The sequence below is a fragment of the Colius striatus genome, chromosome 16 (assembly GCF_028858725.1).
Source record: "Colius striatus isolate bColStr4 chromosome 16, bColStr4.1.hap1, whole genome shotgun sequence".
NCBI classification, from domain to species: domain Eukaryota; kingdom Metazoa; phylum Chordata; class Aves; order Coliiformes; family Coliidae; genus Colius; species Colius striatus.
In genome coordinates this window covers 2,432,507-2,459,872 of record NC_084774.1, presented here as the reverse complement: position 1 = coordinate 2,459,872, position 27,366 = coordinate 2,432,507, and the positions used below count along the sequence as shown (strand labels likewise).

General features: G+C 48.6%; 1 protein-coding gene across 1 annotated transcript; it reads right to left on the bottom strand.

Moving 5' to 3' along the window:
- Positions 1 to 62: 62 nt before the first annotated feature.
- FAM83C (family with sequence similarity 83 member C) lies at positions 63 to 23,348 on the bottom strand. Its single transcript, XM_062009203.1, has 4 exons — positions 22,782 to 23,348; positions 17,696 to 17,863; positions 13,888 to 14,012; positions 63 to 1,413 (listed from the first exon to the last, which is right to left on the bottom strand). The coding sequence occupies exons 1-4, from the start codon at positions 23,331 to 23,333 to the stop codon at positions 471 to 473; spliced, it is 1,788 nt and encodes a 595-aa protein (XP_061865187.1). The 5' UTR covers positions 23,334 to 23,348; the 3' UTR covers positions 63 to 470.
- Positions 23,349 to 27,366: the final 4,018 nt, after the last annotated feature.

Here is a 27,366-nt window from a genome sequence, read left to right as displayed (position 1 = left end):
CCCTGGCCAAGCCCAGGCTGTTCACCTCCCCACGAGGGACCCAATGCAGCCCTTTCCAGCAGAACAGCTCTTTTATTCATAGCAACGTTCCCCTGCCTTTGACCATTTTGTTTGCAGCACTGGAATCGCTCGGTACAAAGAGAACCTGGGTTCAGCCCAAAGACCTCGGGGACCAAACAGTTTCCAGCTGTAGCAATGGACTTGCTGCAAGCTGGTGGGGAAATGATTCTCTCCCAGATGGGTAAAAGGAATGTAGGAGTGTGGAGTGTGTTTACATCATTGAAAATCTGAACTGTACTTGCTCATCTCATCTGAAACAGGCACCTGCATGTATGAGAAACAGCACAGACACCTTCCAACAGGAACAAGACTAATTTGCCACCAATTTTGAATTCAAGCCCCAGATCTTATGATTGTTGGGGAAAAGCAACCACTTGAAAGTGAGACCTAAGGACACCTTGGGGCCTGGGTCAGAGTTCAAACCGACTGTGGATATGTTTAGACTTTAACTTGTTGTACTTGGTGATCAGATCCAGCTTACTGTGCCCCAGGGTCATCCTCTTCTCGGGCTCGTACGTGCTGCTCTTTTCCATCAGCATGTCTTCAGGGAGTTTGTCGTAGCAAGGAACTACAGGCTTTTTATTTCGCTTTAGCTGGCTGTATGGGGACAGCAGGTCCAATTTCCCTTGTCCAGGACTCTCTCTTTTCTCCATCCCATAAGCTGTGGTGTCATTTTCTGCTGGCCCTTCCCTGGGGGGAGCAGCAGGCCCTTTCTGTTTCAAGCTTGTCCCGTTGCTCCCAGCACTCTCCGCAGGGGACTGTGATGTCTGCTCCTGCCTTAGTGGGGAGCAGTGGCTGCTGTTAGCCTTACTGTCCCCTTGATAGCCACATTTATTGGAGCTCAGGGCAGGGGAAGGCTCTGGCTGCAAGAATGTCCTTGCTGTCACGGGATTTGATTTGTGATACAAGGCCGAGGTGGACTTACTTGGAGGACTGTTTGCTGCATCTGGTGGTTCTCCTTGCTGCTTAAGGCAAGTGGCTTTCAGAGCTGTGTCTTCCTTGCCCTTCTTATTACTACAATCAGAGCTTGGATCTTGCTTTTCCTGCTGTACATTGCAGCTAGAGGTTTTCAGAAAGGGAGAAACCTTTATGCTTCTGATGCTTACATTGGAAAGGCTGCTGGAGGGACTCAAGGTTTCAGCATCATTTCCCTGTGTGGGTTTTAAAAGGGAGTGGACAACTTTTGAGGTGTTGTGAGAAGAGGGGCACGTCCCAGGGTCTGGCACACAGAAGCTGGTCACTGCCTTGGACTCTGCATACAAGTACCGGAATTCCTTGTCAAACTCTGCAACGATTTGGCCACGGAAGTGGGTCACCAGGCTGGTGTGGACTTGGCTGCAAAGCCAGGTGAAACTGCAAAGAAAGGAGAAAAACAAACTCATAACTTTAGTTTACAAAACACCAAGGTACCCAGCAGTGACTTCAACGAGGGACACAATGCTGCATTAGAGCTCCCTGGGAGTACGCAGGGCTGGGATTACTTGTCGAGGTGATTGCACTGATCACATCATTACAAAAGAACAACCCTAAAATGGTCATTTCATTTCAGCTTCCTCTGACCAGAAGGAAAGCTCATTTCCAATTCCCTTCCCTCTGTGTGTTGGAGAGCTGTGTGGTGAGGTGTGTCAGTCCGTGCAAGGGGGGTACATGGCGTGTGCGGTTTGCAGCAAGCTGGCAGTGGCACAGTGGCACAGGCAGCTCCAGCTCTCTGGAGATGTGACATGGGGCACTGGAGGGCTCTTTCAGCCCAACTGGTATCGCAGGTTTTGCAGCTCAGCATTTGGGCAGCGCTGTACACTGCGACACGGAGGACAAAGAGGCTGTCTGGGGGCTTATGAAGGCACACCCAGCCTCCTGTTTTCTTCCCTTGTCTTGGCAGGTGCATGTCCTTAACACCTGAAATGTGGTGGACTTGAAGGAGCTACTTAGGCAGTCAGGAGGGCAAGGAATGGAGATCTTGGGCACTGCCTTGAGGAGAAGAGGTCTCCAGAACCCCACAGAATTGCTGTGAGTCTCCCCTAGTCTTTTCCTTGCTGCCCAGTTAAGACATGTATGGTGTTAGAAGTTCATGAGTGCTTTGCACAGCAGGTGCCTGCTCTTACAGAACAATGTCTTGGGATGTTTTCTGGGACCTTGTTATTAAAACAAATTTAAAACACTTTAAAACAAATGTCACCTTGCCCCAGCTGGGGAGAAGCTTTCACTAATTTCCAGTCTGCATAAATATCCTTACCTATTTAACACCACCTGTTGTTAGTGCCCAAACTGTAGCTTAATTACCTCTCTCCTCATATATCTCCAGATAGAAACCACATTTCTCCTCCCAGTCTTCATTTTCATAAATGAAACAGGGAAGTTCCTCTTACAGAGTAAGCTTCCCAGGCTCCTGGCCATCCCAGTCATCAGCTGCTTCTTTTATTGCTATAGCCAAACCAGATCATCAGACTCATTGTGTTAAATAAAACAGGACCTTCAGAGATGGAAGTGCCATCCTATGGCTGCGTTGTCAGCTGCTACAGCAACATACTGACTTTGACAAGAGCAGGATGAAATCACAGAAACACTTGTGATGGGAAATTCCCATTATCCTCAAGTAAATGTCACTTCAGGACATGACACTGGCATCGTGTTTTGGGACCTTGTCCATGTTTCCTTCAAAAGACAGCTGTTTGGGAACTTTTGGTAGGAAAGCCAAGTCTTGGCTTCTTCTGGAGCAGTGTGCAGTTGTTATGGTTCATAGTGTTGTTCTGAAGAAAGTAGTATACTTAGCACACACCCCATGGTCCATGTGTTACAGGAGTGCTCACATAGCTCCTCTGCACCGGTGTTTACTGTTTGGGAGCTTGGGATGACCCCTGGCCTCAACTCAGCTTCACAGAGGGAAGGATCAGTCTCACACTGAAATCTCCACAGAGATCAGAAAGGATATCAACACACTGGCAGGACTAGGTAACATTAACCCAAGAGTGACAAATGAATGCAAGGATGAAACAGCTCAGCTGCTAACCAGGATGTGTTGTCTCTCACAGGAAAGTGCCTTGGTTAACAAAAGAGTGGAAGGTTGCTACTGGGACATAATGTTTTTCATGTTCCAGACCATTAAGTCTCCTAACTGCACAGCACTGATTAGTAGAGACTCTTCTAAAAGAAGACAACCACTGGCCATATAGGTAAATATGACCAATAGGAAAGGTGATTTTGCAAAGGAAAGTCACCTGTAAGTTCTTTGAAGAAAGGCAAGAGTCCAGACAGGGAAGCTTTCATGTAGTCTGTATTGACATTGGCAGAGGTGTCTATCCCAGGGGCACAGCCTGGCTCCCAGGGGTGCTGGTGTTCCCATCCACTTTGTTTACAGCTGTTACCCTTCTACACCAGAGTGCTGCATCCACACTGCACACTGCTCAGACATATCCCAACTCAGAACCTACTCTGCTTACTCACACACTCACACACTTGTCTTCACTTGAACTCCTCAAACCCACAAATGAGCCCAGAGGACTGAGCACTCTCTCCTCTGGGAGGACAGGCTCACGTTCCTCTCCTGTGAGTACTGGCCAGGCAGTGAGGGATAATGACTGCCACCCTTGTTCATCCAGCCTGGCACCACTGCTGCCAGCAGACCTGGAGCTGTGCAACTGGTCCTGCTTTCCTGCCTCACTCTGGCTAGAAGGTCTCGTGTCTTAGACTCAAACAGTCTTACAGGAACATCACAACAGGCAACCCATCAAGGCTGCTGGCTTCACCTTAGCAGGAGCTAAACAGGTCTTGCTTAGGTTTTCATTCCTTCCCCTCATGAAATGACTTCCACCTTCTGCCTGCTCCCAGCACCCAGTGACACAAGTGCTGCCTCCCTGCAGAAATGCACTAGGTACACCCAGCTGCAACAGAAGAGGTTCCAAAGAGACACAAGGAAGAATTCCTTCCCTGTTGAGGTGAGGGAGCCCTGGCAGGGGCTGCCCAGATGGGCTGTGGAGGCTCCTTCTCTGGAGACATTCCAAGCCAGCTGGATGAGTTCCTGTGTGCCCTGCTCTAGGTGGTGCTGCTCTGGCAGGGGGGTTGCACTGGATGAGCTTTGCAGGTCTCTTCCAACCCTTGAGCCTCTGTGATTCTGTAATCTCCTTTCATCCACATGATCTGCCCTTTCTCCTGTAACAAGAGCAGCCTCAGATCCAGCAATACACTCCCCCAACTGATACCTTATGACTCTCCCCGGTCCAAGCCTTACTGTGTCCCAGTTTCCCATACTGATACACTGCCCACTGTGTCACAACAGGACCATCCAGTTCTCCCCACTGGCACATGATGGCCTTGCCAGCCACAAATCAATACAGGTCTTTTCCTCCACAAAAGGCATGAGGAAGTGGCCCTGGAATCATCACTTTTGGTCTCTTCTGGTATAAAAATCAGGCACTGAATAAAGTTCACAGGTTACAAATTCAATATAGACAAGAAGAGGTTCTTCCTTGCACAACACAGCACACAAGCAAGCTGGGAAGCTCCTCCCTGCAGGGAACTGTGGGTGTGAGTTTTCTCAAAGTGGCAAGATTTTCCTATCATTATTTTTTTTCCACAACAAACTGCTGCACTGAGAGATCCTGTACCCAGCTCTGAATCACCTTGGGGCACAAATCACAGGAGTCTGGGAAAGGATGGCTGTAGGACAGGGTCCCTTCCCTGCCTTGCTTTCAGACACCCCTGGAGTAGGAACCCTCCAGGAAGCCCTGCAGCTCAGCCTTTGCCCAGGAGATGGAGGTGCAACCTCACCTCCCAGGAGATGGGGGACAGGGCCTGTCCTGCAGCATCCCCTGCCCTGGTGCTGGGGCGAGTGTCAGTGGCAAGAGCACCCTGCAGCATTTCAGCCACAGTCTCAGCAGCATTTCTGACAGCAGGATCAGTTCTTCTGCATGCCCCTCAGTAAAACTGCAGGATGCTCTTGAGCTGAAGCGACCTTCCTCCTGCTGCACTGTACAGGTGACTGGCAGTTCCACCCACACAGCTTCTCTGCTTCAGCTAATTCCAACTGATGAGATACCCATTTGCAGCAGAAGGGTTTTTGCTTCCTGCAGTAGTTTCTCTTACTCATTTTTATTGCCTTTCTGTACTTGGGCTGCCAGAGGCAATACTTTCTGTATACCAATACAAATGTCTGTGTATCATTTTTGCTCACTGTTAAATGTGTAGATACTGCATAATACTCAGTGCTTGACCTTTAATTTCAAGTGAGATTTTCTTTGATAAAATGACAATAATCTGACTTTATTTTTGCTCTTTAAGCAAACTTTGCTTCCAATGCATTTGAAATCACTTCCATTCTTCTTGTTTCATCATGGTAATTAAACCCAGTGCAATGTATTCAGTTGACTTGGGCAGCCCATCTCAGTTATGTCTTATTTCTAACTCATCTGTGCAGCAGCATGCCTCATCTCTTTCTCCTGGGTTTACCTTTTATTTGTACACCCAAGGACTTCCTCCTCTTTGCTTTAGTGTGCACTTTGGCATGCTCTACAAGATTATATTGAACTTATCTCCTGGCAACACTCCCTTTATTACTATACTGACCAGCCTGGGGTTTCCTTGCTGAGACACCACACTTTCCATTCCTTATGCACTCGCTTTCTGATTAATTATCATTTCTTTCTTGAGGTGACTGTTCATCAGGTCAGATCTGGAACCTGCACTTAAAAGCTCTGTCCTCTTGGCTGGGACATGGGTACCTGAGAGTTGTCTTTTAAGGAAATTCCCAGCCTCCTCCAGGTTCAAGCCCATGCAGGTGCCCGCTGACAAACACTTCGGTACTTAGGTTGTTTTCTCTCTGTAGCTGAAGCCAGGTGCAGAGATTTTGTAATCACACAGAATCTCAGAATCTCAAGGGCTGGAAGGGACCTGCAAAGCTCATCCAGTGCAACCCCCCTGCCAGAGCAGCACCACCTAGAGCAGGGCACACAGGGACTCATCCAGCTGGGTTGGAATGTGTCCAGAGAAGGAGCCTCCACAGCCCATCTGGGCAGCCCCTGCCAGGGCTCCCTCACCTCAGCAGGGAAGGAATTCTTCCTTGTGTCTCTTTGGAACCTCTTCTGTTCCAGTTTATACCCATTGCCCTTTGTCCTGTCATTGGAATCACTGAGCACAGCGTGGCTCCAGCCTCCCAGCACATAATCCTCTAAACTTTCTCCTCTCATGTTTCAGTTTTAGTTGTCCATGTTGGCTTCAACCCCAAGTCCTGAGTGTCCTTCACTACACCTCTCTGTTCCAGTGGCAGGACATTTACTGATACTTTCTAATCACCTTCCATTTTGAGCTGAGAAATTTAATCTCCTCAAAGGCAACTCACACAGCCACATAACTCCCTTTCAGGTTGATAATTGATACCACTTCTTCTCTCTAACCTGGCAAATGTTTACTCTAGCTTTCCTGTTCAAGCTCCTGTTTTAGCTCTAGGTACATTTGCCTTTAGGTTCCTGTCATCTGTTGCATTAGTGACTGTCTCCATGTGCTTCACTCTGTAATGTTAAATAAGAGCTCCAAGAAATATACTATTTCTTCAGGTTCCCAGAATAACACTAAATCTCTAACTAGAAATATCATTACAGTTAGGAATATGGATTATTGCCTTTTCTAGATATCACAGAATCATAATCAAGGGCTGGAAGGACCTGCAAAGCTCATCCAGTGCAGCCCTCTGCCAGAGCAGCAGCACCTAGAGCAGGGCACACAGGAACTCATACAGATGGGTTGGAATGTCTCCAGAGAAGGAGCCTCCACAGCCCATCTGGGCAGCCCCTGCCAGGGCTCCCTCAGCTCAACAGGGAAGGAATTCTTCCTTGTGTCTCTTTGGAACCTCTTCTGTTGCAGCTTGTGCCCGTTGCCCCTTGTCCTGTCCCTGGCCATCCCTGAGCACAGCCTGGCTCCAGCCTCCTCACACCCACCCTTGATGGATTTGTGACATGAATGAGGTCACCCCTCAGTCTCCTCCAAGCTGCAGAGCCCCAGCTCCCTCGGCCTTTCATCACAAGGGAGCTGCTCCACTCCCTTCAGCAGCTCTGTGTCCCTGTGCTGAACTCTCTCCAGCAGCTCCCTGTGCTTCTGGAACTGAGGGGCCCAGAACTGGAGGCAATATCCCAGATGTGGCCTCAGGAGGGCAGAGGAGGGGGAGCAGAACCTCTCTGACCTGCTGCCCACAGCCCTTCTCATGCAGCCCAGGCTGCCATTGGCCTTCTTGCCCTTGAGGGCACATTGCTGGCTCAGGCTCATCCTGCCTCCCACCAGCACCCCACATCCCTTTCCCCTTCATGACTCTCTAACAGTTCATTCCCCAACCTGCACTGGTACATGGGGTTCTTCTTTCCCAGCTGCAGGACTCTTACACTTGCCCTTGTTGAACTTCATTAGGTTTCTCCCTGCCCAACCCTCCAGCCTGGCCAGGTCTGGTTGAATGGCAGCACAGCCTCTGGGGTGTCAGCCACTCCCCCAGTTTAGTCTCTCAATGAACCCTGTTTTCTCCTTGACTTCCTTTAGAGAAAATACAGTGTTAAAGATGGAAATTACAGGGAAATATTTAATCAACAAACACATACAAGCTGAGGGATGTAAACTTATCTGCACTCATCTGCCTACAGTTGTTTAAGGTAAGAGCAGTCAGCTGGGTTCCCATATTCAGAAATCTCTCCAAAAATGTGTCTGAGGCATATCAATAGGCAACAATATATCAGAATGAGTTTAGCTTGCCAAGAGCATTTTGGAAAGTAAGAGTAAGATACAAAACTATCAGGGAAAAATGTCAGCATAGAGAATAACAGTAGCAAGAGATGAGCTTCAAGATGAAAAAGTCTATGTCTTGCTGCCTGCTTGTAATACTGCATATAGGGCTCATAGAAGAGTGAATCTGATGGCTACAGAGATGTAACTAGAGACTAAAAATGGATTTCAGGCATGATTTGAGAGTCCAAAAAGAATTAAAAGACACTTACTAAATACCTGAATAGTCGAGGATAGAGTAGGAAAATACCTCTCTGCAAGAGAGGATGCAGAGAGACTAGACATCTGGATTCCCTGTTGATGTAGGAGGATGTATTGAAACTCTAGAGGGAACTAGCATCTTGGCTCTGGTGGTAGCCAACACTTTCACAAGCACCCTGAACAATGGAAGAGTGTACACTCTTCATATTCATGGAGAGGGACTGCACAGATAAGGGTTTGAAAAAGGCTCTGGAAAAAAAAACCAGATGCAGTTCAAAAGGAAAATATTCAAAGAAAATACATTCCAAGCAGCCACAATCAGGTGCACAAATGTAGGCTGCAGAATGAGCAAGAACCAGCTCTGGGGGTTACAGTGTTAAGGAAAACAAGTGTCTGTAGCATCAGAGCACTGGGGGAAAAAAGTAAACATCCTGGGGGTGTAGGAACTCCATTGTGGCATACAAGACATACAGAATCCTTTCACTCTCCTTGAATCTTCTGAGGAATAGATGTGGTGTCTGGAAAAAATGCAGCTGATGGTGAGTGTTGGAACTGTCTCCAGGTTGTACAAACCAAGTTGTATGGAAGGTATTAAATTGTGCTGGTGTCCATAGAAGAGGGAAAGCACACAGGGGTAGTCTTTCCATGATCCAGTGCTCAGGCAGGATGGCAGCAAAGAATGAAGAGTAAATTGCTTGCTAGGATGAAGGACAGTGGTGACATCTGGATCTAAGTAGAGCACCAGGGAAGCCACTGGTCAATGTCTGTATAGGTCCCATCAACATAAACAGACATAGGATGAGAGTCCAGTACAGGGCCATCAAGATGATCAGGGGACTTGAACATCTGTCCTATGAGGAAAGGATGTGGGATCTGAGACTATTCAGCTCGGAGGAGACTGAGGGACCTCATTAATGCTTACAACCATTTGAAAGGAGTTATGTCGAGAGGATGGGGCAACACCTTTTGCTGTAGTGTCCAGTGACAGGACAAGGGGTAATGGAGGAAAGCTGAAACACAAAATGTTCCATTTAAACTTAAGAAAAAACTTCTTTACTGTTTGAGTGAGGGAGCCCTGGCCCAGGCTGCCCAGGGAGGGGGTGGAGGCTCCTTCTCGGGAGGTTTCCAACCTGCCTGGACACGTTCCTGTGTGACCTGATCTAGGTGGGACCTGCTTGAGCAAGGGGGTTGGGCTGGATGATCTTTAGAGGTCCCTTCCAACCCCCACCATGCTGTGATTCTTTGATGAGTCCAGGGGGTAAAATAAAAGCACCTAAGTAGGAAGCAAGAAAGGACCAGGATTGTATTGGTAGCTTTATAAAATGCTCCCTCTTCCATGCTTAGAATGGGACAGAGAAGTGAAAGAGCATTTCAGGACATGGTTATGGAAATTATGTTAGGGAAAGAATGGTGGAATTATAAGGAAATGGAAAACTGTAGAAACACAATGACTCTATAAAGAAAGGCTGGATTCCATCTAAACCTAAATGAAACCTGTCTGCTGCACAACATAATGCAGAAGATATAGAGAGGCTTTAAATGAAGATCTGGAGCAAAGCTGTGATGTGAAGAAGGCCACAGAGTTTGAGACTGCCTATTTTACCTTAGGAATAACCCAAGAAAACGATATATCTATATCTATCTATATATATACACACAGTTACAGATGGATAGATAGTAACAGGTACAAGGACAGGCTGGAAATCAATGACACTGAGGTAAGAAATTCAAATTGATGAAGAACATCTGAATAAAATCCCCACGTGTTTAGAAAGGTACAGAAAAGTGGTGAGCAACCAGATCAGATGATAAATGCTTGCACACATCCATAAACTTTATGAGCTAAAGAAACAGAGAGATATCATGAAATACCCGAGCTGAAATGATGACTCTGACCCAGGAGGCTTCTCAGAAACTTACTGGGTAGAAGAAAATGCAGGAACAGTATAATTGCAAGAGTAGAAAATCTACAGAGGACAAACAGAAGGTACATTGCTAAAGCAGTGGCAGAGTGTACTAAAAAAAGGTCAACTAAGGGAAATGACAGATCAATAAAGGAAATACATTCCTGTTGGATTCAAATTGCCCCCCCAAATAGGAAAAACACAGCATCAGGGTGGTACTCTGAACTTTCTGAGCAGAGTGCTGATGGTAAATGTGTCATGCTAAGCAAGTGCTGAGAGGCTAAGGCGGCAGAAAGCAGAAGGATAAAGGGAGATTCAGTCCCAACCATGCTGGATGGGAGCTGTTGCTAGGAGAGTTGCAGAAACTGCATATTACACACTCTAAATGACTGCTTTTTAGAGAAACTAACCAGAGAACCAACACAAGGAGAAATAACATTACCAGTTCAGAAAGTTTCTTTGGAAAGGTCACTGGGCCAAAAAAATACCCATGACATACCCTTATCAAATATTCTTTCAGAACTGAAATAATCCACACCAGTAATACTTCACTCAAAAGAGAAAGTGAGGAATGCTATTAAGAAGAAGTTTAAAGAGTAAGCAGAAAGGTTAAGTGCCTGAGGCAGCATGGGGATTGTTTCAAGATGCTGTGTTAGAGTCTCAGGGAAAATGTACCTATCAAAACAAAGAGATCTTAAAACATCCAAAAAGTCACCATAGTTAAAGGGCACATTAAAGGGAAATACTGAAGGAAACAGCCTCCAAAAACTGGAAGTCAGCAATTTTCCAATTATTACCCAGTGAATAACCTGTCATTTAAAACTGAACATAGTAGCAGGGGAATGGAAAGTAGTAAATGTGAACCTTTTAAAGAGCTCTTGGAAAACTACAAACCAGCCAGTCTTATTTCCATACTGAACAAACTGGTAGAAGCAAACAGAGAGCAAAATTATTAGATGCATAAATAACTATAATCATAATGCTGAAGACTCAGCATATTTTGGTGGAAGGAAGCCATGGCTCAAATGCCTCTTGCAGCTCTTTGAGGCAGGCAGCAAGCACACAGATGCACAGGGTCTACTTGGCACCTGAAGTTTCAAAGAGACTTTGACATGGCCATTAAGCCAGGACTCTCAGAATAAAAAATCAAGGAATCATGGAATACAAAGGAAAGTCCCTCCTGGGGAGTAACAGCTGAGTAACAGTAAAGCTGGGACACAGACAGCAGCCATAGTTGTAATGTATCCACTGGAATCCTCTAAGCTTTGTGCTCGGGTTGCTGCTGTGCAACACATTCAGGTAAGTCCTGCAAAAGGGCAGGAACAGGCAATGGCAGAGCTCATGACAAAAGCACTGCAGGTGGTGAAGAGACACCAGGATAAGGAGAAGCTGCAAGAGGATCCTGTGGTACGGGGTGAGCACGTGGCAAAACCACAGCCAACATCAACATGTTCAAACCAATGCAAAGCCCTGGCAGGTTCTGTATGATGGGTTCTCAGGTATTAACACCTAGGAAAGAGGTCAGGGTTCCCATGGACAGTTCGAGAAACCCATCAGTTCAATGTTTATCAGAAGTCAAAAAGGCAAATGGCAGACTGGGAACTGTCAGAATGGGGAGAGGGGAAAGGCAGAAGCCGCCCCTATGCCACGATGCTCAAGTGTAGTGGGTGGGGATGTCTCGATCACTTCACGCAGTTCTGGCCCATTTTCTCACAAAGATAAACATGGTGACTAAAGGACTGGAAGTTCTCCAGCACAAGAAGTGACTGAACAGCCAAGGATACTTCAGCTGGAGAAGAGATGATTCACCTGAGGGACTATAATGGAGGAGGACAAAGCCACGGATGCAGTCGATAGATAAACAGGAAAGTGATTTACTGTGCCCTGACTATGGGAACTTGGGGACATCAAACACAATTGTCTGGCAGTAGATCTAATGTAAATACAATGGATTCACACAAAACACACATGAAACTGCACAACCCGCTGTCAGAAGATACGGTGGAGGTCAGCCACAGGGGGAGAATCTCCTATGGGAAATGGAACATAAAGAAGCCCACACAGCATGTAACCCCAGAGATTCTGAACCTTCTGATGCTTGCACACAACGACCTTTGAACTATAAAACTGACTAGTGGGTAAGAACACTCTTACCCTCTTTCCTGCATCACCCTGAGACACCCCTGGATCCCCCTGGATCTTTGGCTTTACTCAGTAACTATTCTTATCCTTTGAGTCCAGCTTTGCCATCTGCAGGGAGAGTCATCTCAACAGCTGTTATCCTGAGTATAGCTCTAGGCTGCAGGATACCCAGTAGCAGATTTCCTTGATATTTCTCCTGTGGAACTGTTGAAGAAATTCCACAAAGAGTCTGTTTCTTTTGGTCCAGAACATCGTGTGCTTACGGGGACAGCAGAGAATCACACACACGACCCTACCCAGCTGAATGGTTATCTCCCAGAACTCAAGATGTTTCAGCTCTACAGAGATCTGTAGAAAGAGAACACATTGCAGACCCAGATTCCTGCTGTGGAACAGCAGAGGGAGGAACTGAATTCAGAGAACTGGATCTGCATTTTAAACAACACCCTGACTCTGAGCCACAGGGAGAGATGTTCCTCCAGCTGTGGAGCTCAACCCAGCTGACACACGCTCGGTTTTAGCCATTCAAAAATGAGCAGATATTAGTTATCTAATATCTGTCCCCTGCAGTCAACAGAGATGGAAAGATATTTCCAGGCAGAGCCCCATCTGCTCATACACATACTATGCTAATGCTTCACTGGGATGAGCCATGGAGAAAAACTTTTTGGAAGTAATAAATTATTACTTGCCAGAATTAACTAGTCTGAATGGTTTGACCCACAAGAAAAGATGCTGTCCAGGATGTGGGCTAGCATGATGCATAAGACTTGGTTCCAGAGATAGAAGGGGAAGAGCCCATTTGTAGTGACACTCACAACACAATTTTAACTCTGTAGTGGGAGAGAGAAATCTGAACAGATGCAGCACGTGGATATTCTGGTTCAGGAAAGGGTAAAAGGGCAGCAATTGGTCAAAAAGAGCTGAAAAGGAGCAGCCCCAAGATTCCAGGATGACTACAGCTTGGAGGCTTTTCAAAAATGCAGGACTGGCAATTAAGAAATTGGTGGCCCATTTGAGACCTCTGGGTCAAAGGAGGAATTCAGTGATGGCAAGAGCATAGACCAGTGCTAATGCTAGCAAGATGAGACGTGTTTCGCTCTCAGGGTTCTTACAAAGACTGCTTTGCTGAGCACTGGGAGGTTTCCAGGATGAATTAATAGGTCTTCACTTTAGATAAGAAAAGGGCAGGGAGGGTGGATAAGATGGAGGCTTGAAAAACTCTGGAAGCAATGACTTCAGCCGAATGTAGGACAAGTATTGTACCAGGCTACAGTGCTAGAACTAGAGGCACTTTGTGAAATTAGCAGGAGATTGGTTCAGAACAGACAACGAGGGCAAATTCACAGCCAATAGGTACAGATTGGGCACTGGAAGGGACGGGTGAGGATGTATATAACACTTGTGCATGCTGTAGGAGGACAAGGGGGATGGACCACAGCCAGCAGTTTGAGATGCTCTCCCTAAACAGCATCTAGAGACAGGATCTAGGCTGCAGTGGAGCATCACCTCACCTGGCCATTTCTCACAGTTTTAAGAAATGAAGCACCATTCACAGCCAGACGTGTCCAGGAAGTGTCAATAGTGGCAGACAAGCAGCTGATGTTACCTGAAAGCTAAACAGCAAGCTAAGAACGGGAGGACAGAGTAAAAGAAGGCAAAGCACAGGAATGAAACCTGCCATTTATAAGGGGAAACAAAGAGGAAGAATGTTATGTCATTATTGTGGAGGGAAAGCAAAACTAAAGCTCCATCACTCACTTTGGTAATGAATATTTCCTCTGCATTACCAGTCTTTGTCACAGGAGTTCATACTTTTTCTTACCTGTATGTACCAGCAAGAACTTGATCACAATCAACCAGGATGAACTTCTCCAGAAGTCGGCCTGCAAACTTCTTGCCTGCTTTGCTGTAGTAGGTGTCTCCGCTCAGACATCTTACACGCATGTTCTGAAACCAAGCACAGCATAGTTGGCAGGGCCACACACACTGAAATGCCCCCTTGCACATCACTGATGGTCTCCCTCAAGCAGAAGCCCTGCTCACAGAGGCAGAGTGCAGCAAGGCATGGAGTATTCCTTGGCTCCTACATGCAGGATATTTTGTTGAGCCACCTGCTCCTACAAGGCAAAACCACCAGCAGACACTAAAAAGTTGCACTTAGGTGCAAATGCTGTTTGGAGGAAAAGAATTGCAGAATCCTGTGAGCCTACAGATCACTTCTGAAGTATGTGAGACTACACAGCTTCTTCTAGATTATTGATAATGGTCAAGTAACCACAACAGCTGATGGCTCTGCATTTGAACCAAACTTGGGCCCATAACTAGCCAGTTTCTAATGGAGTGTGCTCCTCTGATTCCACACAGTGACAGACTTCTTAAAACCCACTCAGCTTCTTAAAGCCAAATGTCCACTCAATAAAACAGGTTTACAGGAAAGGTCTACACTTCAGTAATTGTCTTTTATCACTACACTTAAAAGTGACATTCCATTTTTGAGTGGCTGTTCTCAGTGGAACACACCTGATCCTCACTTGTTTCAAAGAGTACAAAGAACTCTGATAAAACTTTGGCCTGTAAAACAAACTGCCTAGTACAAAATGGGAAACAAGGCTCTGGGTATCCACCAGGAGCCTTTTCCATAATGTGAGGCTCCATAAAGTGACTTGCAGCTCAGCTGGTGAAGGCAGAAGAGGAAAGCTGCCACTGGACACAGTCACTGTATGGTACAGTGCCAAACAAAACATCTTGCATGTAAATACCACCCCCCAGGCTGCACCCGTGCTAGGCTGCCAGATCATCCTGGACTGTCCCTCCAGGACAGCTTCCCTCTCACCTCACCTGCAGTGTCTTTGGCACTCCAGGAGCTGTCACCAACTGCCACCATCTGCATTTGGCCTGGCACATCCCTTTGTTGGCAGCTCATCAGCAGTCCCCAAGAGACAAAGACCTTAAGCAGGTAGTTCAGGCTGCCCACACCACAGGGCTACTGGTCTCTTGGTGGAGGTGAGTGCTGTCCAGGGCTGCCAGGGGCTGCCTGGGGGTTGCCCAGGGCTGGTGGGGGCTGCCTGGCTGGACATGGCAGACTTCACAGCAGTTTGTAACAGCCAGTGCTGCAGACAAAAGACAAGCACAGGTAGCTGTCCTTTGCCCACAGATGTTCTGCACAGGGCTCAGACCCATGGGTTTGTCACCCCCCCAGGAGCTGCTCCTGGGCATCACTGCACCCATTTCTCCCCCTTCTCCTCCTCCTGGGCAGGTTGAGCACATGTGGGCTCCTCAGGTTGCCTATATGCAGCCAGGGAGCAGCTCACCCAGCCTCTGGCCTCACATGGAGTTCACAGCAAGGAAGGTGGTGAGGAGCAGGAGGCAGTCACCCTGAGGCAGCTGACTCCATTCCTGATGGCTTTCCTCTTCCATCAGGGTCCCTGTGGTGGGAGATGGGCTTCCCAGGAACATCTGCTGGGAAGCTCATCACAGCAGGATGAGAAAGGCTTGACTGTCATGTCATGCTGAGGAAGTCTCCTTATCCACCCAAGGGGCACCACTGCCTTCAGGGCTTCAGCAGCAAGTGCCTCCAGACCAGAGTCTATCTGATGCAACAGTCTGTCTCTTGCAGTGGGCAATGGAAGCTGGGCAAGTGTAGGAAGACAGCAATCATCCATGATGCTGTCCCCTGCTACTGCTGCTGACTGTTTTCTGCTCAGGGCATTTCCTGAGCCTCCTGTGGTTTCTCTTAATGAGAATCTTTCCTGAAACTCTTCTCCAAGTACTTGTCCAGTCTTCTCTTGTGTTCACTGAAACTTTCAGCTGAGACAGAGATGAAGCTTCACAGTCTTTGCACTGTAGCTTTCACTTGCAGCCTTCTTGTGTCCCAGCACATGTCCTCACCTGTCACCTCACTGAGTTTCTGATACCTGGCTCATTTTTCCCATTCTCATCTTCCTCTTGGCAATCCAGGCCCTGAATTGTCCAAACCAGATGAGAATCCTGCAGTCTTGCAGGAAAGCCAGGCTGCCAGGTACCCCTCTCACTGCATTAAACTTCTGTGATCCCTGCCAACGCCCCCTGCACCACGGTGGGGTTTGCTCATGTTCAGTACCAGGGTTTGACACCAACAGGCTCACACAATGTACTTAAAAATAAGGTGCTGGAGGGACAATTGCCCCAAATTGCACATTAAACCCCCAACTGTCACCAGTCATTCCAATACAGAGATCTATTATCACATCCTGTCACAACTCAGCACCAGGGATAAATTCCTCCACTCATTCACGTGAGTATCAAGTATATGTCAATGTACTGCTTGAGATGCAGCAGCTGAGAGACATTTCATATGGAGACCTGCTGGTAAGTCACTGAAGGGGAGGATGAATGTGTTAATCAGCCATTCAAGTGCAAGACATGACATCAGGTGTAACAGAGACACACAGACATCTCCAAGGATGTGAACTCATTCTAATCAATTACAAACAGTGGCCAGGCTCTTGGATAAGAAGCAAATCAAACACATTTTGGAGAGATGGAATTCATCTGGTTCCCTCAGGTGACCAGTGATGGTGTTGTTTATGGGAGCAAACATGAAGCAGTTTTCCTTCAGAGATGACATCTCAAGAGGCAAGGTCTGGCTTCCTTGTTTTTGGGTTTTCCCCAGCCTGTTTTAGTTAAGAATGGTTTTGAGGTAACTGGAGAACCCACCATGGTGAAGCACTCTCCACCAAGATGAAAGGAAACCCTATGAAACTAGGGGCTGGAGGAGAATCAGTCCTCCAGGGAATCTTATGCACCCAGTGAAGGAGCACAGCCAGGACTGCTGCCCTTGCAGGAGTAACAAAAGACAACAAAACCCCTTCTCCTGCTGATGGGTGGTAGCCAGGAAGGCTCTATGGGGAGAAGCAAGATACTGGGTTGCATTTCTGAGTCTGCAAGTTCCCAAGGGAGATTGTCACACTGACACATGAACTTCTTTTGTTTGCCTCCTCTGGGCACCACAGAGAGCTGGGAATCAGTCTTTTCACAAACCCCTAATGAACCCACAACTGAACTGCAAAGCCTAAAAGCAGATCTTATTTTAAGATGTGGGTTTACCCTGAGGCAGAGCAGCAGGGTAGCAGGAAACAGCAGGTTTTGCATCAGGACACCTGAAGGGATTCACTGCTTCCCCTCCCTACACAGCTCCTGCACTACAGCAGCTCTGACTGGAATCTGAGAAATTTATGAACACTATGAACAGATGAACAATTTATGTCTTGTAATTCTATGTCCTAGAGCAGGGGCTAAGAGAAGACAAGGAAAAGAGATGATATAGATCCACACAAACATACATTTTCTGGTCTACCCCTGTCTGCCTATCTGCACCAGCCCAGCATCTTACTGGCCTTGACTTCACACTTCTTGTGTGTAAACCTGAAATGAGCACCACAAAACATCAAGATATGGGAGCAGGGTCCTCCACTCCTTCCCCTGATCTTCCAAACAGATCTCAATCTCCTAGACCAGCCATGGTCTCTTAGCCTGGGACAGTGGGAGAAGTGTGTCCTAGGGAGCAGGCAGAGGGAACAGAACAAAGGGTACATTGTTCTTATAGATTCCAACATCTGTTTATCATACCCAGTGTGTGACTGAAAACTTACTGGGAAGCTGTCCTGAGTAAGAGTCATTTTATTGCACATTTCCACAAAATGCTTCAGGTGCTCTTCATCCAGGATCAGGTAGACAGGGACGTGCCGTCTGCTTGAGGCCTCCAGCAGGTCACACATGATTTCCATGTCTGTAAACAGATCCATCACAATTGCTATCACCTAGACAGGAGAAAAGAGGGTGGGTTGGGAAACAGGAGACTGTTGAAACCTCATGTCCAAATGAATTGCATCTTAAACCATGGAGTATCCAAACCTCCCAAGTTGCCAAAATCACCTGACACGATGTGACATGAGTGGAGACTGGTTCTGGACTTCTGTGGTTAACAGCCCTCACCTCATGGCAGACAAAACCCCTCTGAATAACTATGAAGACACTCCCTATGCAGATACCTCCCGTCTCATCTGTCATTAACAGAAATATATAGCTGAAGAAATAGCACATGCACAAACTCTGAAGATCACTGGTGCAACGAGCACCTGCTGCCTCGAGCAAACACAGCAGGAATAAGGCATGGGAACAGAAAAGCAGAGACTGACCCAAAGAACTGGTCCATGGGCACGAGTGACTCCACATGTGACTAACACGGTAATAGAAACATCATTTTGGGGGGGAAAGGATAGACTGCCAGGTGAAGGAGAAGGTGCCTTGGTCAGGTATGTCCACGCCCTTATTCCAAGATTACATCTTAGGGATGGCTAGACATGACAGCAGAGCAGTGTGTGTGGGAAGGATCCCTTCCCCTTCCCCTTCCCCTTCCCCTTCCCCTTCCCCTTCCCCTTCCCCTTCCCCTTCCCTGCTGGCAGCACTCCTGCCAACGCAGCAGCTGACACTCATGAAACACAGGGACCACTCAGCCCCCCACAAAAAAAAGCAGGACTTCACCATGTCTTTCCACATCAGCCTTCAGCCAAAGACCAAAGGTGACTCAGCCAAATGATGGGCCAGCCATCCTCTAACCATGAGGCACTAAGAACAAAAAACTGTAGCCCAAACCTTGTGCAAGGCCTCAGGCAAGTCCCTCCCAGCCACACTTGCCTCCAGCTATTTCAGCTCATCTCAGGCTTGGGTCTGAAGCAGGACTGGTCCTGGAGACAATCTGAACTTGGCTTGGAAAGTCACTGAGAGTGTCAAAGAGACTGATGCCCCAGACCCCACATGCTCAGAGGCACTGCCTGTGCCTTGTGTGCACACAAGGTCCGTTCCATCTTGTTTTTCTTTACTGGTGCTTTGGTAGAGCTTGGGGCTGTCGCTTGCCTAAAAGCAGAGGTGCCAGCCTGCAGCACTCCTGTGAGGGGAATGGGCCTGAGCAGCCAGCAGCAGCACGTGGCAGCCTGTGCCCTGGGCTGGGTGCAGCTGGGTGCCAGGCAGAGCCTTGCCACAGTCAGCCTCATGCTTCCCAAAGCGGGGCTTGGCTTGGCAGCAGGAGCAGGAACAGGCTATAGCTCTGTTGACAGCCTCCATGCATGTGATCCCTTCATGGGAGGGATTTGGGTAGGGCTGCTTCTGGCAGTGCTGGCACCAACAGCTGGTGTCAGACATGAAGGCTGGCAGCCCCAAGGCACTGCAGCCTGCAGGGAGGAGCACGGCAGCAGGGAGAGAGGGGAGGCTGTGCCCTGCCATGGCCTCACCTGGTGGAGATGCAGACACCCATGCTAGGGCTGCTTATTCTAAGCATGGGTGCCACAGGACAAGTCTATATCCTTTCCCTAAACAAAGCAGGCAGCTCCTATAACACCACCAGATCAACCCCAAAGCCAAGAAGTTTTGGGGGAAGAGGACCCTGAGAGTCTTCCTCTTGAAGCCTCCTCAGAAGGTATTGTCACAACAGCGAGGTGTAAAGCTTCAAAGGTAATTTCCAACAGCTTTGCAACACAGTGCACACAGGTGCCCAAGTACCAGCTCCAAGTCAGGCTCCTGACAACTCATGTCTCACATTTAAAAGCCTTGGGCATTTAAGTCAATCTGGCCTTACAAACCTAAGTACTGTACATCCAGTGCTTCCAGCCCCTAGGTTTTAGTGGTGGGAGCTGCAAGGGGCTGGCTCAGAGCACCCCTTTGCCTCACCATGCTGATGATGTCCATGGCACGGCCTTGGTGGGTCAGGACGTTGGAAAGACACAGCTGCCCCACAGGCTCTAGAAAATTCACACCTTGCCATTGTAGTTAAATCATGACATTTCTAAATCCACTTCTGCAATTACTGCATTCATCACTTTGGGAATTACAGCACTTACCAGCACCCCATTGGGGTTGCCATCTGTCTGGTTCCTAACCAGCACAGCTGGTTTTACTGGTGTTCCCCAATAGCAGTGTGGGTTTGGTCATTACCACAGCTGTGGTTGCCCTTTGAGGTGACATATTGCTTCTCAGGGGGACCACCTTCTCAGGGACCTTTCTACCATTGCATGTAAATGCAGCCATGTAGCCAGTGCCAGAGTCAAACAGGAGGGGCAAAAGAAGCAGCATGGACAGTTCAGACTGGAGCTCATCCAACCAAAACAGAACTGTAATAGTATTATCAAATGAAGGCTGAGGTGTGGCTGCACTGCATCCTCTCCTGTCTGCAGAGAGAACAACTCCAATCTGAAAACACATCTTCAAAGACAGATGGTTAAATAAAGCAAGTAGAAAGACAAACTGCAGCAGCAAAAGGTACCAATAAAACAAGTGTCCTTCTTGCTGATTTGTCAGTACACACATGGCACTGCAAAATGTGTCAGCTGATGTTGCTCTGTATGACTGTACAGGAGAAAACATTTCAAGACACATGCTTTCCTGTCTACAAGACCCAAGAAAAGCATCCAGGGATCTGAACACCTTCCCCACACCCCACCAGCACTGAATCCCCCTCCCATGTTACACAGGAGGAGCGACACTGTAAAGGAGAGATGTACAAGGAGAGATGTTAAAGTATAGTGGAGAAGATACTTGAAATGCAGAAATAGCAGCTGAAAAGCAGAGAAGCAATCAGCTCTCCACACAGTTGCTTCTGGCACTTCAAGCAAAAAGGTTTTACCTCTATTTGCTTTTTTTTTGGTCATTCAAAGACACCCAGGTAACAGCCTTTTGTCCAGCAAGAAAGTGACAAAAAGTTTAGTTTGTCCTTGCAGGCAGCTGCTTTATGGTATCTTAAATGGTCTAAGAAGTCCTGGACACTGCAGTGGGGATTAAAACAGTCATGGCAGAATGCACAAAGTAAACAACTACCAAGAAGTGACTCAGTAACTACCCAAAGATGTGTAACAGGGGTTGTGATTGAGCTGGGACTGCCATCAATCCTGGTTAATCATGGGAAGCACTGCCCAAAGCTGCTAAACTGGAAGCCAGTAAAATCCCAGTAATAAGCCAGGAGGATGGTTAAAAAAACCCCTCATTCTCACATTTCACACAACAGTCAAAACCACTGTGTGAAAATCCCCAGCTTGAACAGAAAGGGCTGAAGATCCCAGAAGCACACACACAGATCCCATCAGTGGTCCCTCATGGAGCCGAGACCACAGAAAAGAATAAGGCAGCTACTGCTGGGCATCCTTCCTGCAGCACTGGAGACGTCCTTGCAAACTGAGGAAGCAGGAAGCTGTTTTCCATGTGGTTCACAACACCCTCAGAGCTTCAGGACACGTGCTCAGTGTCACGGGGACGTTTCTCAGCAGTCATTTGCTTTGTGCACTCTGCCATGACTGTGTGTTGATCCCCACTGCTGAAATGGGTGCAGCATCCCAGGGCTTTTCAGATCACTTCAGACATCATAAAGCAGCTGCCTGCAAGGACAAACAAAACTTTTTGGCACTTCCTTCCTGGACAAAACCTCCTGTATTTGCCTACAAAGGGGCAACAGAAGCTGAGGCGTTAAGCAACGGCTGCTCGCAACCGAGCAGCAGCTGACGTGGCCAAATGGTCTTATTGTGGACAAAAGAAGGAAAGATTCCCCTTCACCTCACCTCACACACATATTTCAACAACGTGTGGTCCTTTGAACACGTTATGATGCTGCTGCACAGCAATCTGAGCCGCTGCATGGCCCCAGATTCACCTGCTAAGGACAACTCAGCTCAACCCTGCAGATGGTGACAACACTTCAGCTTCAGTCTGCCTGGAAACAGCTCGTGTGCCTGACACAGCTCAAGTCCAAGCTTAGCAATTCTTTGCTGCTCACTTTCTGCACTAGGCAGTACCGAGTTTAAGCAGCGACTGTAAAGCTAAACAAGAGTCTGTTGGAGCGATAAGAGAAGTTGCCAGAAGCTGACTCATTAAAAGTGAACTTTGCACTAAAAGTTTCCTCAGTATCAGCACGGTCCTGAAATGAAACACTACAAAAGGGAACCGTGGATCAGATGAAAAGAGCCACAAAGAGGAGGAAGACAACAGAAAAGCTGAAAACACAGTTGCCTGAGCTGCTGCTTTACTACATGCTATGGCAGCAGGTGAAAAGAAACGAGGAGGAGAATAATGTAGTGAGTAAATTCACAACAGGATTGTGCTTAGTAGGCATGTACTGTAGTCATCCAGCTTTCAGACAACTTCTACCCAGCAGAAACTCTGCAAAAGAGCAAGGCAGGCTGATCTTACTCATCCTCAGAGAGGCACAGACATCAGGTCTAGAAGATACGATGACGTATTCCAACCTACTTCAAACCACAGGCAGGATTTTCAGTCCCACAAGTTTACTTGGGTCGTATGTTCTCCCACAACAACTCACCACGGGTATCATCCTGTCCTGCTTAACATGACTTCCAGGGGTTGGGGGGAGCCCTGTGCAGGCTCCCTGGCAGAGGGGAGAAGGGCTGCCAGGCGCACACCTTCCAGCTGAGCACAACCAGGCACTAACGCCCCAGGCCCCGCCACTCGCTCCAGGCCTCGCTGCCTGCTCTGCATAGCCACAAACAGCCCTAGCGCCTGCACAACACGAAATCCCAGGCAGGAAGGATTACAGGACAGGAAAGGAGCAGGAACAGTTACAGATGTGCTAAGGAAACCCCGCCGTGCCCGACGCGTGGAGAGCAGCAGCGGGTCGGAGCGGCGGCAGCGTGGGCCCGGGCGGCGGGACTGGCGCCAAGGCCGCAGCTCCGTACGTACCGTCCGTGCCCGGCTGATCACAGACCGCAGCAAATCCTTAATGCTGGTCGCCCTGTTTCTTTGGAAAACCACAGTGGCCTGAGTGTGGCCAGACACGGCGAGCAGCGGCGGCGCCGGCCAGCCCAGCTCCAGCTCAGGGGGGTGCACGTCGGACATGAGCGGGAAGTAGGTACCGGACGTTAGCTCGGAGCTGAGGGAGGCCCCGTCTGCAGCGTCTGCGCCGTCAGCGGCCTCTTTGTCCTTCACTGCCCCTGGATCTGCAAAGCTCTGGTTTCTCTGATGCGTCATGTACTCCATGTCCAGGGCGGAGAGAAAAGGCAGCTCCCGCTCCTCGGCGATGGCGCCCAGGTAGCCGCGCTCGCCCTGCTCCAGGAAGGCGTCGATGGCCAGCCTGGCCGTCTCGCTGTGCTGCAGCACCAGCGGGCTGGGCTCCCTCCACCACGGCTTCTTCAGCTGCTCCAGGCGGCTCTTCAGCGGCCCAGACACCCCTTGCTGGCCCCCGTGGCTGCGGTGGAACTGGGGCCTCACCTCCACTGCCAGGTAGTTGAACATGACGGGAGCTGCTGATGCCTCTCCGCCTGGATGGGTCCTGGGTCCAACTCTGGGTCTTTCCTGGTCCTCTGGCGCTCCTGAGCTCCTCCCAGCAGCTCCTCCAGGACTCGGCCTGAGCTCTACTCCTCAGCTCCAGCGTTAATCACCAGGTACAGCCTCCCACTCAGTGGGAGGAGCTGGCTTTCTCCAGCTCCCTCACTTGGCTTCTTCAGATACACAGCTGATACTTGGTGCAAAAGGAGTAACCCTTTTGCAAGGGGAGGAACATCACCTCTTCAAGCTGCTCCTTCCCTTCCCTTGCAACTGATTCATGTACTGCCCTCCCCTTCCCTAGTGAGAGGTCCCCACCCTCGGCCAAGCAGGCTCTAACCTGTCTTGTCCCTCATTGTGCTCACAGTGGAAATGCAGATGCTGAAACTTGTTCCTGCTTGAAATTTGTTCCAAATCAAACATGCTTCTCAGTGTCAGTTCTAAGGAAATACAAATATCATAAGTGGGTAATCACACTCGCCCAAGAAACTGACTCAGCCCTGAACCACAGACAATTTCTTGGGAGCCTGGGCCCTGCCAGAGAAGCCAACACAGCTTCTTCTTTGTTATCACAGGGTTGCAGTGTTTGTATGAAGCACAGCAGCACTCTGAGTGCAGCTCACATCATTCCATATCACAGGCCACAAGAGCAACAGCACACGTGGGCTTTTGTCATCTCCCTGGCAATCTGTCATGGAAAAAGACATTCAAGCTCAGGAGGTTGGTGCTCTGTGAACAGCAACACTGTGCACCTGCTGTGTGTTCTGGGGTTCACTCCGTCTTCCCAAAAGCATGATGGAGCTGTGCTTGCAGAAACAGTACAGGCAGACACTAATAAGTTATTGGAAAAGCTGTGTTAGGAACACACCACCCAGAACACAATGCAGCACGTTACAACTGTACACAGGAGTCCCCAGACCTCCCACACCTTATTCAGCTCAGTTTGCAGATGCTGAACTCCACAGGTGCTGGACAGTTGATCTCATCAGCTAACCTTTTACCTACAGATTACAAACCTCTGTAGGTTAAATTCATCTAGGCTAGATTAAGTCACCTAAGAGCTAAATGTCTGCTCTCTAATAATCAGCAGGCAATAGGCAAGGGAGAGACAGCCTATGCCTAAGTGTGAACCAGCACATTCACACACAAAGTTCTAAGTCAGCTGAGATGAATCATGTCCTCAAGGGACCATCACTCTCCAGGGACCAGAGCTGGAGCAGGAAGATTCACTTAAATTAGCTGTCTAGGGTTTCAGTCCCTGAAGTCAGGATGAACACTTACTGGGACTGTGAGAACTGCACCAGCAGAAGCAAAGGTACATTTAATGAGAACATTCTAATTGCCTGGCAGGGCAGAGCTGCAATGCTGCAGGCAGGTGCAGAGTGAGCAGCTGTGGACAAGAGATATGGGACAACACTGCAATAAAGGTGCTGGCACAGAAGTGTGACAGGTGTAAATAAATGTTGGAGCAGCTTAAGCAATAACATCAACTGTGAGGTGAATAAGCCAAGGAAGTTTGGGGCAAAAGCAAGGGAAAGGGATGTAACAGGATGGAGCTGATTCTGTAAAGGGACTTCCACTGTCTCCAGCTGCTACCTGGTAGTGATCTACTCTCCCTCCAGGAATTTCTCATGGCCTCAGCACATGAAAGCACACATGATGTAAACATCTCCAGCTGAGCTTGCCAGGCTGGGCTGCTTCAGTGGCGGTGGGGAGAGGTGGAGATTTCTACCAGGGCAGACATTTGAAACAAGTCAGATGGAATCTGCCATGGAAGGGATGTTCTCTCCCCACTGGGCAGGAGAGCTCAGGCTTCCAGTCAGGGGCACAGGTTTACCATCTAAGATCAGATGAGAGGTATCTTGCTCCTGCTGTCTGGCAAAGATAGAAATGACTATCCAGCAGTGCACAAACTGATTGGCCAACACAGGATGTGGGAATCACAAGAGCCAATTTTTGCCAGCTAAAAGCAAGGATCTTATCTGAAGTGTTGTCTGCACACCTGCCATCAACAGAGAAAGACAAGGGGGAGACTGAACACACACACACCAAGTCCTGCTTCCAAGTCACTGTCCCTCGACAGCTGTACACTGGCTGATACCTGAGCTCAGTCAGGATCCAATCATTAGGCAATACTTTATTCTTCTGTCCCACTACAGATGTTCTTGGAGCTCACCAAACATAAGACCTGGCCTGGGCTTTCCACAAATGTGCCTGCTGCTTCCTTTGCAAGCACAAACCAAAGACAGCCTGCCAACTTCATGACAGTACAGCTCTTGGAGAGCACCTGCTCAGGAACACAAGAAGCCAGATTTTTGCCTTTTCTCCCTTTCTCTTCAGACTGAAATCCACATCTTCCACCACAAAACACCATGGCACTCATCACAACCACCTACAGGCATTTCTGTAAGGCATCTGCACAGCAGTGTTACTGTGCAGAATTCACTGGCCACATGCAAACAAGCAGCACAGGGAGATGAGCTGGGGTGTCCAGTTCTGGGCTTCCCAGCTCCAGGGGGACAGGGAACTGCTGGAGAGAGGCCAGTGCAGGGACACCAAGATGATCAGGGGACTGGAGCATCTGCCTTATGAGGAAAGGCTGCGGGACCTGGGGCTGTTCAGCCTGGAGAAGAGGAGACTGAGGGAGGATCTAATTAATAGTGACAAATATCTCACTGGTGGGTGTCAGGAGGTTGGGGCAGCACTTTTTTCGATGGTATCTAGCAACAGGACAAGGGCTGATGGGATGAAGCTGGAACAAAAGTTTCCATTTCAACATAAGGAAAAACTGTTTCCCTGTGAGATGAGGGAGCCCTGGCCCAGGCTGCCCAGGGAGGGTGTGGAGGATCCTTCCTTGGAGGGCTTCAAGACCCACCTGGACACGTTCCTGTGTGAGCTAGGTGGGAGCTGCTTCTGCAGGGGGTTGGGCTGGATGAGCTCTACAAGTCCCTTCCAATCCCACCATGCTGTGATGCTGTGATTCTATGTATGTTCTTCCCAGTTGCCACTCTGAGGTCTCTGCCACCCATGTGCCATGAAGGCAAAGCCGCACGTGGCCAGGGAGTTGCTCTGATGGCCTTTCAAGTTCCAGCCCTGAGCTGCTTAGGGTGCCCATTCACAGCTGTCATGAGAAGGACCACGGTGGGACTCCTCCTGGGCTGCTGCCCTGTGCTGCATGTGTGAAAAAGCACTTTCAGTCACCTCTCTCCTTCCAAAGGAAATACACAGAAATGGAACTGGGCATTGTAACATCAGTGAGGTTGGTTATGAGCAGGAAGAGGGTACAAAGGGAAGGATGTGGGACAATGATGCCTGGCCTCAACAGGATGTGGAGCAGCCCCAGGGGCTGGAGGTGGGCTGAGGAATGAAGGAGCCCAGACCGCCCTTGCAGTCAGTGAGGTCACTGTTAATGATGGCTCTGCATGCACAGGGCTCCTGGCTTCCCAAATGAGCAGCAAGCAGCTCTGACTTCCTGGGAGAGCTGCAGTACACCAACAGCATCCAGCCTCAGCAACATGCTGCAGGGTCCTACACAAACACACCTGCACAGGACAGTAAGAACAGGACAGTAGATGCCACTGGCTCCTGCACTCCTGTGCAGGACGTTGTTTTCACTAGTCTGCCCCTGGTCCCTCAAGCAGATCTATTGCCACTCAGTGTCAACTCCCTGGCTGCTCCCAGCACTTCACATCAGTGGAGCAGCCACTGAAATGTACCAGCAGAAGGTGCAATCATATGCCCATGTCAGCTCCTGCTCTGCATTCCCAGTGGAGATGAGGCCCCAACATCTCTCACTCCACAAATGAGCAGAGCAAGCTGTTAAGCAGGTTGAATGACTGCAAGCAAAACAAGTACTCCCTCAACATGTTCAACAACTTCAAGAAGAACACATGTGAGATGCACAGGGCTGCCCTCAGCACCTGAAAAACAGGCAGCAGTGAAAAACAAGCTCCCCAGAGGAGTCTGGGAAGGATCATCATAAGACTATAAATATGCAGCTGCT